General features: G+C 40.4%; 2 protein-coding genes across 2 annotated transcripts; both read left to right on the top strand.

The window, feature by feature from the left end:
• The first annotated feature begins 704 nt into the window (after positions 1–704).
• Positions 705–2548, top strand: LOC131317644 (AAA-ATPase At2g18193-like). Its single transcript, XM_058347183.1, has 2 exons — positions 705–1859; positions 1978–2548. The coding sequence occupies exons 1-2, from the start codon at positions 855–857 to the stop codon at positions 2389–2391; spliced, it is 1419 nt and encodes a 472-aa protein (XP_058203166.1). The 5' UTR covers positions 705–854; the 3' UTR covers positions 2392–2548.
• A 6042-nt stretch (positions 2549–8590) lies between these two features.
• On the top strand, positions 8591–10829 carry LOC131317643 (AAA-ATPase At2g18193-like). The gene is made up of 2 exons (XM_058347182.1): positions 8591–9656; positions 10142–10829. The coding sequence occupies exons 1-2, from the start codon at positions 8652–8654 to the stop codon at positions 10667–10669; spliced, it is 1533 nt and encodes a 510-aa protein (XP_058203165.1). The 5' UTR covers positions 8591–8651; the 3' UTR covers positions 10670–10829.
• Positions 10830–13376: the final 2547 nt, after the last annotated feature.

Genomic DNA, 13376 nt, shown 5'->3' with positions numbered 1-13376 from the left:
AATTAATCCAAACACTGGAATGAAATTATGCCAGGTATTGTATTCCTAGGAATTTCATTTCGAATAATCATATTCTTATTCTTAATAAAATTTCTAGGAATTTGATTCATAGTAATCACATTCATATTCTTTCCGATTATCTAAACTGAGCCTTGGTTTATTTCCTTTCCATAATTAGGTCTCTTCCCTACGTACAAATAGATGACTTGTATAGTTTCCTTCTTCGTTTTATTCTTACAAAGAGCGCTAGACCACTTGGGGTCCAAGTATCACTGAATAGTTTACTCAACCGGCAAACTTTTTGCTTGGGAGTTACGCATATAATCGTATTGTGAAGTGTGAACACAGAGCGCTAGACCACTTGGGGTCCAAGTATCACTGAATAGTTTACTCAAGCGGCAAACTTTTTGCTTGTGAACACAATCTATATAATAAAATAAAACGATTTTTATTTATACATACAAATATGAGCATCTTTCTTGAGTTATATTTTGACTTGCTGTTGTGGTAATATATACACTTTCCTTTCGAATTTATTACTTTTTGGTATTTTTCATTTTAAGTTGACATTATTTCAATAGGGTTGATAACTAACTTATAAATTATTGCCTTTTTTAATTTATTTTTCTACCTTGCATGTATTTTTTAAGGTGAGGCAAAGAGTGAGTAAGTTATATTGGACAGGTAGAGCAGACAACTTATTTAAGTTGAGATTGTTTTTGTGCCTTTAGGCACGGGAATCTGCTAGTCTACCACAAGTCCAAACTAATCCAGGAACATATATATATAGGGATTGAGGCACAAGAAGAAAAACCATCACACCATTCCGAAAAAACGTGGAGCCAAAATCAGTAATGCGTGAGATGATGTTCTCTGGCGTAGGAAACATGCAGTCCGCGGCGTCGACGCTGTTCTCCGCGTACGCCTCGTTTGCGGCCTCGATGATGCTGATCCGGTCGATAGCCAACGATCTAGTTCCGAGCCCGGTGCGAACCTACCTCCAATCGGTCCTCCGCTACTTCTTCACACCGGTCTCGAACCAGATCACGATCGTGGTGGACGAGGACGTCTGCGGGGGGATCAGCGGCAACCAAGTTTATGAGGCGGCCGAGGTGTACCTTGGCACCAAGATCGGCCCCAACAACGAGCGCTTCAAAGTTGGCAAGGCTCCCAAACAGAAGAGTCTCCACATCAGCGTTGAAAAGGGCGAGGAAATACTTGACAGGTTCGATAATGATATAGAGCTCAAGTGGAGATTCATGTCCATTGAGCCCAAAAAGGGCCACGGGAATGAAAAGCTTTTTTTCGAGCTCAACTTCGACAAAAAGTATAAGGACAGAGTTTTGGACGAGTACTTGCCTTTTGTTTTGGCTAAGTCGAAGGAAATCAAGGACAGTGTAAACAAGGTGGTTAAGCTTTACACCAGATCCGGTATTGATGATGGCCATGGTTGTTATAGACGAGGGGGTTGGGGTTCGATCAATCTCGATCATCCGGCCACGTTTGAGACGCTAGCGATGGACCCTGAGTTAAAGAAGACCATAATTGATGACTTGGGGAGATTTTTGAAGAGGAAGGATTTCTACAAGAAGGTAGGCAAGGCTTGGAAGAGAGGCTACTTGTTGTACGGCCCTCCTGGTACCGGTAAATCCAGCTTGATCGCCGCCATGGCAAACTATCTTAACTTTGATGTCTATGATTTAGAGCTTACAAGTTTGAACTCCAACTCGGAACTCACGAGGATACTTGTGTCCACCACCAATCGATCCATCCTCGTAATCGAAGATGTTGATTGCAGTGTGGAGATGCAAGATCGGAAAGCAGGGACGACTGGGCGGCCATATGATCCCAACACTAAGGTATCGTTATTTACTTTAACCTGCCCTGAACGTTATTTAAGGGGAAGATCGTCGCCTGGCTAATAAAATTTTGTCTCAAGACATGCAATTGATAGTTGCATTTTTTCTTATGCTGCAGTTGACGCTCTCAGGTCTGTTGAACTTCATAGATGGTTTGTGGTCGAGCTGTGGGGATGAGCGGATCATCATTTTCACCACCAACTACAGAGACCGGCTTGACCCTGCCCTATTGCGTCCTGGTCGAATGGACATGCATATACACATGTCCTATTGTACAAGTCAAGGATTCAAGATCCTAGCTTCCAATTACCTCGGTATCCATCATCACCACGCGCTCTTTGGTGAGATAGAAGGCCTAATAGAAAACGTAGAGGTCACCCCTGCTGAAGTTGCAGAAGAACTTATGAAGAGCGAGGATGCTGATATTGCTCTTGCAGGAGTGGTCAATTTTCTCAAGCGCAAAAAGATGGAAGCCAATGAGATTCATGAGGAAGACAAAACCAACGGAACAAAAAAGTTGCAAGTGCCCTAGATAATTAACATCAGGACTCAGGAGGAAGTCTGTAAGAATAGTGGGGGAAGGGCTGTTTTAGGGGAGGAAAAAGTGAGCGCTAGTTATATAACCAGATTTCTGGAGTTGCATTGTATGTTGGAAATTTGGTCTTCTGAATTAACTGTCTTTTGTCGAATATGAACTTTTTCCTACTGGCGATTCATATTTTTATAATTTTCCGATTAGTGTCATCGAGATGAACGATTATTCCAAAAATTATGACGAAAAAATAAACAGAAAGTAAAAATTACCGCATTAAGTTTTGGATATATAAGTTTACAAGAATGCAACCAAAATAAACAAAATCGGGTTCATCCACGCGGAGTCGGTTTGCAAGAGTACTGGCGGCCAAGGAAGATTGCATTTGCCTGCAGGCTGCAGCCACTACTACTACATTCTCAAAACCTTCAATCATCTAGCGTGGACAGGTGGAAAATACAACTCAAATTTAAAAATTATCAGGTGTTCTTGGGGTACTCTTACATGGTATCCAAACTTCCTTCAAAACTACATATTAATAAAGATTTTAGCATTTAGAATATTGAAATTATTTCATAGTCCAGGGGCACCACCACCACGTAGTTAGAATAGTTAAATTATTTCGTAATTTGGGAGCACCGCCACGTGGTGCTTCAGAACCATTCCATAGCTACTCCTAGACTATTGAATAATTTTAAAAAATTCCACAAAATATAGATCCTACGTAATAAATATACGGTGATGAAGAATGTTAAAATATCGCATTATATTATAATCATATCATGATTTGATCATGACGTGATTACGATTAGATTGCAATTAGTTAATTAGAATTCCTTCCTTTTTTTATCGGCAAAAAATTACTCTACATTTTATTAGCGATTCAAAGAGTAACAAATCTTCCATCAAGATACAAAGATTCAATGTTACTACCGTCTGCGTTTGCTCAGACACTGACTGTTCTACGTACAATGTAAAAGAACAGAATCACTGCGAACACATTTCTGCAGAGTAACACAATCTCACTAATGAATGGCTCATTTGTGCGTCATGCGTGTCTCGTATGTGTATTTAGACAGGAAGTCAACAGTCCCGGATTACCATGTGGCATGTTTATATGGTGCTTCCAATCAATCACGTAGCGGAAAATTTTACGGGTGACACATAGTTATCCTCTTTCGTTAGGTGGTTGGGGGACAACGGTTGACCCACTTAGTGTAGGTAGCGATAAATTATTGGTTGGACGCACCACATAAGATATGCCACGTGGTATTCCGAGAGTATTGAATAATAAGTAGTGAAGAATTTTCTAACCTATTCGAAAGGGCATTTAGCTGGTTGACTCAACGTTGGATTGAACAGTATGATGTAGATAAGCTGATTCCGCCGGACCAGTGTCTTAACCGTACGCACACATTGTTAGAGACATAGCATACTAATTACTCTCTCCGTCCCTTTATTATAGTCCCGTATTCCATTTTAGGCCGTCCCTTAATAAGTGTCCATTTGATAAAGTTAGCGGGTAAAAGTTGGTACATTGTCTATTTTGTCCCTAAAAGTAGATTCTATTTTGAAAAGTTTGTGAGTAAAAAATGTAATGATGATGGGTAAGTAGGGAAAGTGGAAGAAAAAGTTGATGTGAAAGGTATAATGATGATGTTTTTTTAATAAGTTGGAGTTACGAAGTAGGACATTTAAAAATGGACGGAGGGAGTACGATTTTGATTTTCGCACTCTATTTTTTATTAATGACGCTCCAATTTTAAAGTGAAGTTACCAGTAACTTCATGAACAAAATGGAACGCGATCAATAAAAAGTGAAGCGCGAATATCAATAAACTCAACTTAAATAGTCTTTTAAGGTGTATCTTCTCATGTCAGAAAAAGAAAGTGAATATACATTCTGTCCCAATAAGCAATTTTTTGAGAAAATATTGGGATGAATGTTGACTCTGATTGATGAGGAATCAGCAACCCATCTTTTTTTGCAATGCCTGCTTACAATCCCGGTTTGGACAGGAATCCCATTCCTCACCACCCCGGCGGACCAAACGGCAGATTTTTCTTTTAAGAAATTGGCTATTGGATTGGATTTTACAACTCACAGCCTCTCCTGCTGACTTGGACACGTTCTGTCACTTCATTGCCATTCTATGGGTAATATGGAAAACGAGAAATGAGCAAGTTTTTTAAGCTAGGCCTTTTACTTGCAGTTTTGCCTTAACTACGGGTCATGACAGTTCTCTCTGATTTAAGCGAGCGTCTCTATGGAACACTCGAAACGTTCTTGCCAATTACTGGAATCACATTCCGTCCCCCGTACAGCCATCACCAACTTTTGTTTTCAAACCCTATCCTCCTTACATCATGTTTGAACAACGAGTGGCCGGTTAACCTGCATATTGATGGGGCTTGGAAAGCCGACAACCCACGGAGTGGATTGGGCTTCTATGCCACCCATCATGATGGGACCATCTTCCAACAGTGTTATGTAGCATGCAACAGTGCCACGCCCTTACAAACTGAACTCATGGCTATTCTTTTGGTTAGAAGGGCGATCTGAGCCGCACCTCACCGACACCTTTTTGTTGCTCAACCTTGGTTTGGAAATTTCGAAGTTAGCTTTTTCAGGATTACCAAGGTTGACCGCCAAGACATTCGTCTCACCCATGGCCTGGCCAAGCAAGCAACACTAGCGTCTTCTTCCTAAGCAGCTGCGCCCCAGAGGCACACCGTTTTGGACTGGTGCTACTGCAGATCTGCATGCTTTATGTTTATGTCTGTAGCTTATGTTGTTCGTTGTATTTTGTTTCAGTTATGGACTCGCGCATTATCTGTACTCTTTCATATCATCAATGCATTTCTTGCTCTTTCACTAAAAAAAAAACTTCTTTACTGCTATTCTGTAAATAGCTATTTACAGCACCCAATCTCCGCAGTCCAAAAGTGTTTTGGATGGTCCGGATGTTAATGAAACTTTTCTGGGTTCTCCGAAAAATTTCATTAACATCCAGCCCGGGAAAGTTTCATTAACATTTAGACCGTTCAAAACACTTTTAGATGGTCACGATTGATTATTGTTGCAAAAAACTTGTTTATGGCTGCTTCGTAAATAAGTATATCTCTTTCCTTTTATGTGACTTTGATCTTTATGCTATGGATTCCACACTCTCACCGAAAATGGGGACATTATTCACCCGTGGTCGGTTGTTGATCTTTAATACTTATGAGCCAGGTTGTTGGATTCTCCATTTTGCATATGGGAATTGATTTCTATACTCATTTTTTGATATTCATTCTTTTTTTGTCTTTTAGCAAAAAAATACAAACAATTTTGCACTAAAATTCAAAAAAGAAAGTGTGTTTATCAAAAAAAGAAGTGTAGAAATTAATTCTCTTGCATTATTGCATTATGGGTGCATTCTCAAAATCACACAATAGATGCACAGCTTGATAACCAGTCATGGTCCCATGGAAGAGCTTTTGCTTTTTTATTTCTCCCAAGAATGAAAAGACCAAATTACCCCTTCATTTTAGGATAATTTTGAATTGAAGTTGCCCGCATGTTATAATCAAACTCTAGCCGTTGTCCTCTATCAATGTTACCTTAGAATAATATTACCTAAAAAAAAAAAAAATCTCCATCTCAAAATAATATTACCATGCCAGGTGTTCTTAGAGTACTCTTATGTGGTATCCAATGAAATTATTCCATAGTTTAGGAGCACATTCACGTGGTGCTTCATATCACTCTATAACTACACATTCTTATAAAGTCTACGATTAAATGTATTAACTAAATATGTAATTCTGAAATGATTTAGAGCACTAGGTGGTGATATTCCTAAACAAATGAATAATTGTATATATTCCATTTATTCTAATATATAGATACTACCTAAATATACATTGATGAAGAATGTCAGAATATCAAAAAAATATCGTAATCGTATGATGATTTGATTACGATGTGAGTACGATTTGATTAAAATTAGTTAATTAGGATTATTTTCTTTTCACAATTAGATCTCTTTTTCTTTGCTTAAATAGATGACTCATTGTATAGTTTCGTCATTCAATTCAATTCACATTTTACTTAACACTCCAACATCTTAAGCGGAAAAAGAATTTTTCTATAAAGACACCTCGACGCAATCCAATGAGCCGCTGAGTTGTTTTTTCTATTGGTCCACACAAAACTCCATTGCTTTGCACCTGCCCATCTTTTAATATCCTCTACTGTTGTAAAATCTGCCAACCCACCTGAGCCTTCGGATCATTGATGCTGTCGATAAGATTTTTGCAATCTGATTCGGAAATTACAGCAGAAACATCAATCGCTAAAGCTACAACACATGCAATCCGTAATGCCCATGCTTCGATAGCCAATGCTGAACTGCTTTTCACACGACCACAACACCAAAATCGAGCTAATCCACCTCTATCCCTGGCAAAAATGCCAAAGGCAGCATAGCTGCGGGAAGATTGATACGCTCCATCACAATTAATTTTAAGAACACCAGGAGGAGGCGGGGGGTTCCACCTACCCACTGGTGCAGCAACCGTAGGAGAATTCCTCACCTTTGCAAAAGTAGCCTGCAGGTGGTCAACGTTCACCATATTTGCCTGGAAAATCACCTCTTCAGGTTTTAGGACTTTTCCACTGAATACCCAGTTGTTCCGGGATTTCCAAATGGCCCAACAGAGTTGAAAAATACACCCTACATCATCTTTGGTAGTTTCTTTCGCCAAATCTCCGCACAACAGATCTTCCATCCATTTATCAGCTGTAACCCTCTCATTTCTCAATACCCAATAGGACTTCCCACTTCCAAACCAGACAGCTCGACTCCAAGGACAGTGAAAAAGTAAATGTGTTAAAGAAATAGAAATCCACATTGCTTGAGAGTGGAATGAGTGATTATTTAATAACATATGGGATCTCTTCACTCATTGCCAATTGGTTTTGAGATGAATATAAAGTTTCCACATGGTATCAGAGTGGGGCCCGTTCCCCCCACATTTTAAAAATTAACAATCCACACCCCACGATGACAGACCAGCAAAAAGGCTGCACGATGATAGGACCCAAAAGTGGCCACACGTGACAGACCTCAAATGCGGCTGCACGTGAGGAGGGATGTTAAGGAAATAGAATCCCACATTGCTTGGGAGTGGAATGGATGATCACTTGATAACATATGGGACCTCTTCACTCATTGCCAATTGATTTTGAGATAGATATAAAGTTTCTACAAAATACTCAATGGATTCAGATTCATGATCACAAATAGGGCATATTGGACTAGTAGCACATTTCCTTTTAAACAGATTTTCTCTACAAGCAATCCAATTGCGAACTACTTTCCACATAAACATACGTACCATAGGATTTGTTGGAATATTCCACAGGCGATTCCACATAGCTTTTGGATGAACATCAGACGGTGAGGGGGCTGCTTGACGATTCCTTGCATTATTCAGAAACCATTGGCCATAACCTGATTTTACTGTGTAATTCCCAGAGTTGGTGTGTTTCCAGATGAGTAGCTTTTTCATACGGGTTGTATTCCGCCCGGTTAGATTCGGTGTTATGTAAAGATTTGCTCTGATCTTATGTATCTCTTATGATCTATTCAAAAGATTTGCTCTGATCTTATGTATCTCTTATAGCTTTTTCATACGGATTGTATTCCGCCCGATTTGGATTCGGTGTTATGTAAAGATTTGCTCTGATCTTATGTATCTCTTATGATCTATTCAAAAGATTTGCTCTGATCTTATGTATCTCTTATAGCTTTTTCATACGGGTTGTATTCCGCCCGATTTAGATTTGGTGTTATGTAAAGATTTGCTCTGATCTTATGTATCTCTTATGATCTATTCAAAAGATTTGCTCTGACCTTATGTATTTCTTATGATCTATTCAAAAAAAAAAGAAAAAATCTTAAGCGGCAAACTTTTTGCTTGGGAGTTGCGCACATCATTAATTCACCGGGAAATGCTAAATGCAAAGAAAACGTACCCGGAAATTATCCCGAAAGGGTAAATCAATGGTACAGATTCACTTTAAAGTGCATCTGTACCGTTGATTTGCCTTTTCGGGATAATTTTCGGATACATTTTCTTTGTACCTAGCACAACAAAGAACATATATAGTACTATATAAGAGATGTCATAGGGATGGACACACAACAAAGGACAACCATCTCATCTCACCAATCCGAAAAGACATCGAGCCAAAATCAGAAACGCTTGAGATGATGTTCTCTGCCGCAGGAGACATGCAGTCCGCGGCGTCGACGCTGTTCTCCGCGTACGCCTCGTTTGCGGCCTCGATGATGCTGATCCGGACGATGGCCAACGATCTGGTTCCGGGCCCGGTGCGAACCTACCTCCAATCGGTCCTCCAGTCCTGGTTCGCACCAGTCTCGAATCAGATCACGACGACCGTCGTGGTGGACGAGCACCACGGCGGGATCAGCCGCAACGAAGTTTACGAGGCGGCCGAGGTGTACCTTGGCACCAAGATAAGCCCCAACAACGTGCGGTTCAAAGTTGGCAAGGCTCCCAAACAGAAGAGTCTCAACATCAGCCTCGAAAAGGGCGAGGAAATCGTCGACAGGTTCGATAATGATATAGAGCTCAAGTGGAAATTCATCTCCACCGAGCCCCAAAACGGCCACGGGAATGAAAAGCGGTTTTTCGAGCTCAACTTCGATATAAGGTATAAGGACAGAGTTGTGAACGAGTACTTGCCTTTTGTTTTGGCTAAGTCGAAGGAAATCAAGGACAGCGTTGACAAGGTGGTTAAGCTTTACACGAGAGCCGGTATTCCTAGCGACAATGATGGCCGTCGTGGTGGTGGACAAGGGGGTTGGGGTTCGATCAATCTTGATCATCCGGCCACGTTTGAGACGCTGGCGATGGACCCTGAGTTAAAGAAGACCATAATTGATGACTTGGAGAGATTTTTGAAGAGGAAGGATTTCTACAAGAAGGTAGGCAAGGCTTGGAAGAGAGGTTACTTGTTGTATGGCCCTACTGGTACCGGTAAATCCAGCTTGATCGCCGCCATGGCAAACCATCTTAAGTTTGATGTCTACGATTTGGAGCTTACAAGTTTGAACTCCAACTCGGAACTCAGGAGGATACTTGTGTCCACCACCAATCGATCCATCATTGTAATTGAAGATGTTGATTGCAGTGTGGAGATGCAAGATCGGCAGCCAGGGATTAAGCAGCCATACCATCCCAACACTAAGGTTCGTTATTTACTTTAACCAGCTGCCCCGCTTATTATTTAAGGGGAAGATTGTCGATCGCCTAGCTAACAAAATTTTGTTGGGTGGTCTCAGGACTCAACTTGAAGTGACCCTTTAACATTTCTTACTTACCACTTACCAGTACTGCTAAATTTTCACTCTTTATCTCTTGAGTTGGACCCAAAGTTGCGTCCAAATCGTTTTTGTGATGCTGAATTTGAATGCAACTCATGTAGCTAGCTATCTTTAATAGATTTTCCTATTGATATATAATGCACATACTTTAGAGAATTTCATATTGACAAAATTTTGATTAAAAACAAGCCTTGTGGACGTGGACTAAAGAGTTTATGTAGTCACCTGCAAGCAAGTGGTTGAGCTTGCCGGTCAGTAGGACAAAAAAAAAAAGTAGTCGTTGAGCCTTCTTATTGTCACTCTTTTTGTAATTTAATGCAATTGATGTTGTGTTTTTTCTTATGCTGCAGTTGACACTCTCAGGTTTGTTGAACTTCATAGATGGTTTGTGGTCGAGCTGTGGGGATGAGCGAATCATCATTTTTACCACCAACTACAAAGAAAGGCTTGACCCTGCTCTATTGCGTCCCGGTCGCATGGACATGCACATACACATGTCCTATTGTACCAGTCAAGGATTCAAGATCCTAGCTTCCAATTACCTCGGTATCCATCATCGCCACGCGCTCTTTGGTGAGATAGAAGGCCTAATAGAAAACGTAGAGGTCACCCCTGCTGAAGTTGCAGAAGAACTTATGAAGAGCGAGGATGCTAATATTGCTCTTGCAGGAGTGGTCAATTTTCTCAAGCGCAAAAAGATGGAAGCCAGTGAGATTGCGGAAGACAAAACCAATGGACTGGAGGTACTACGTGAAGAAAATGAACTTGAATTGTGTGAAACAAAAAAGTTGAAAATCCCCTGGATAACATCAGGAGGAAATTCTGTAAGAATAGCGGGGGAAGGGCTGTTAGACGAGGAAAAAGTGAGTGCTAGCTAGTTATAGCCAAAAAAGAGATGTTATCAATTCTTGAATGAAGTACAAAGATCAAAGGGAAAAGAGCAAAAGGCATCACAACGCAAAGGAGAATCCCAACTAGATTGGCACCCACCCCGGCGACAATCATCAATTTTACTATCATACTCATCCCTGATTTCCCCATCTTCAATATATCATCATCGTCATCGTCATCATCATCATCATCACAGCAATACTTCTGGCAAACATTATGGATTACAATCTGCTCTTCAATAACTCTAACTGGAAAAAATATCCCTTCATGTTCAATCTTAATTACTTCATCAGTAATATCCAAATGGTCTGTGACAATTTGAATCTTACCCACCGAAAGATCCCCAGCATTGGATGTATCCTAACCAACACTGTGGATATCTCTCCCCACAAATTTCCAATCTTCGAAAAATTATTGGTATCCCGGAGATGAATTGGCATTCCATAACTAATGGCGATGGCAATGGCGTTACATTAAGTTCGGGTTTCACTTCTGTATATTCACAAACCAGCTATTGAGGCAACCAAATTTGCCTCCATTAAAAACTGTCTCCATAGCAGAAATGGACTCAAAAGTGATCAAGATGCGTTTCCCCCCTAATCATCTAACGAGAATATTTGGACCAACTTTGTCATTAATAGTAACTTCCTTCAATGTTGAGTTCTCAAGGCCATCTCTTTGAGTGTTGGGCTTAGTCCCTTTTATAATTTCAACTGGTTCCGAAAAAAAAAATTCCTTCAATGTTTCCATCGCCCTGTTCTATCAATTCTGCAACAAAACAATACTTCTTCATAGCCATCCATTTGCAGCCCCTTTTGACAATTGAAAGCGTGATACTAAAGCCCGGAACCTGGTGTCTTTGTAGAGCAACAAATGCACTGCGAGGTTGTAATGCACTTCAAAGGTGTCATTCGATCTATCATCACTAGATGTGGCAATTCCAACCCATATTTTTTAACCCGTCCAAATCTGTCCATTTATAACCCAATTCAATCCATCCATATTTTATAATGGGTTTATATGGGTTGAACCGATATAAACCCACACATGGGTTTAAGTGGGTTAAAAATGGGTTCAATATGGGTTAGAATTAAAAGACCCATCTCTGAGTTTTTTTTGATAAAGGTTAAGAGGGTAATTTCAATTACCAACTCACCTGCTGACTAGAGAGAGGCTCAGTGAACCCTTTAAACACATACACCCAAATCCAAACTCCCGATGTGGACCATCTCTGAGTGAACTAGGGGTAATCAATCTATGAATTTTTCGCTCCAGCTGCACGCCTGCTGCACGAAACAAGAATGAACTATTTTTGCTAGAAAAAAATCCAGTGTACTTAGATAAGTACACCTCCCCCTCCCCGGCTCTCCATTCCAAAGACTTTCTCCAAAACCAATCACTCTGACAAGGTCCGTTCAACTAAGAACTTTTTCTTTTAACACTTTTTAGTTCTGGCAAAAGCTATTGTCAGCCCTAAGGGCGTTCCATCGTGAGCATCACGCGCGTTTATTTATTGCTTTTTTCAATGCACTGATAGAGTATTTGAAGATTACTGAAGTTCTGAAGCAAATGACAAAAATAAGCCCACACTTTTTAATAATTCTACATCACCCAACTCTCTCTCTCTTCTTGCCATTGACGAACCTCAACAGCCAAGGTGTTCCTGGACTTTTTCTGGTAGCTCTCCATTTACTTTTTCTTTGGCCATTTTCAATATTTCCCATCGTGTAGGCATCATATTCACCTCGAAAAATAGCACTTCATTTTTACCTTCTTTTTGATTGAGCTGTGTAATTTATGGGTTTAAAACTTAACTCAGTTGAACGTGTGGACGTGGAACAGGGAGAATATGGTTCTCTCACCCCGCCCGTGCTCTTTCTCACATTACTCAACAGACATGGGTGCTTTTTTTTATCGACAACAGACATTGGTTTTACTCATGGTTTGTTTTTCTCCATCACTCATGGTTTTCTTCTCTTTATAAATCTCTTCTTTTATAGATCTAGATCTGATTTTCAGTGTATTTTTTTACTAAGTTAGCGGAAGGAAATATGTTGTTTCAATTGGGTCGGTGATTGGCTTGTACTGTTTTGAGCGAGGAATTCTTTAGTAATGGCCTTCTGGTTTTTCCATTGTTGCCGTCGTAGTCAAAATTAAAAGTTCCCATTTCAAATGTCATAAGATCTAATTGTAGTGTTCTTGTTTTTTAGTCGAACAATCAATTTAGACCTTCAATTCCTTATTTTGAAGTACATTAGTCGGGCAATCAATTTAGTTGGGTCTCCCTCAGTCCAGTTTGTACCGGTCTAGCGCTCTAGATCCGGTGGGTGTTGGGCAAATAATTTTAGTTAGGGTTTTGGTGGGTGTTCGGAGTGAGGTCAGCGGTGGTCGACGGCGGTGTCTGTGGTGCTTTTTGGGGGTTTCCGACAGTGGCAGCAGTGACACCGTTGTTGGGGTTTTCCGGTAGCAGCTCAGGCCTGTTTGTTCGCCGGTGTTGTTTCCTTGTTCTGGGTCGTCAACGGCAGTTTCAGGTGTGAAGCAGTGTTTGGTCTCCGGCACGGGATTAGATTTCTTCTTTCGGTTGTGATCTATTTGTTATTTTGATTACATCCGTTATTATTGTTTACTGGTTTGTACTGGAATTTTGTTTGATTTCTCTCTGCCTAGTCCCGGATGGGATTCTCATATCGGCAC

Source organism: Rhododendron vialii, chromosome 2a (assembly GCF_030253575.1).
Source record: "Rhododendron vialii isolate Sample 1 chromosome 2a, ASM3025357v1".
NCBI classification, from domain to species: Eukaryota; Viridiplantae; Streptophyta; class Magnoliopsida; order Ericales; family Ericaceae; genus Rhododendron; species Rhododendron vialii.
Note: the sequence above shows the minus strand (reverse complement) of the source record. Positions and strands in the feature narration are given on the sequence as shown.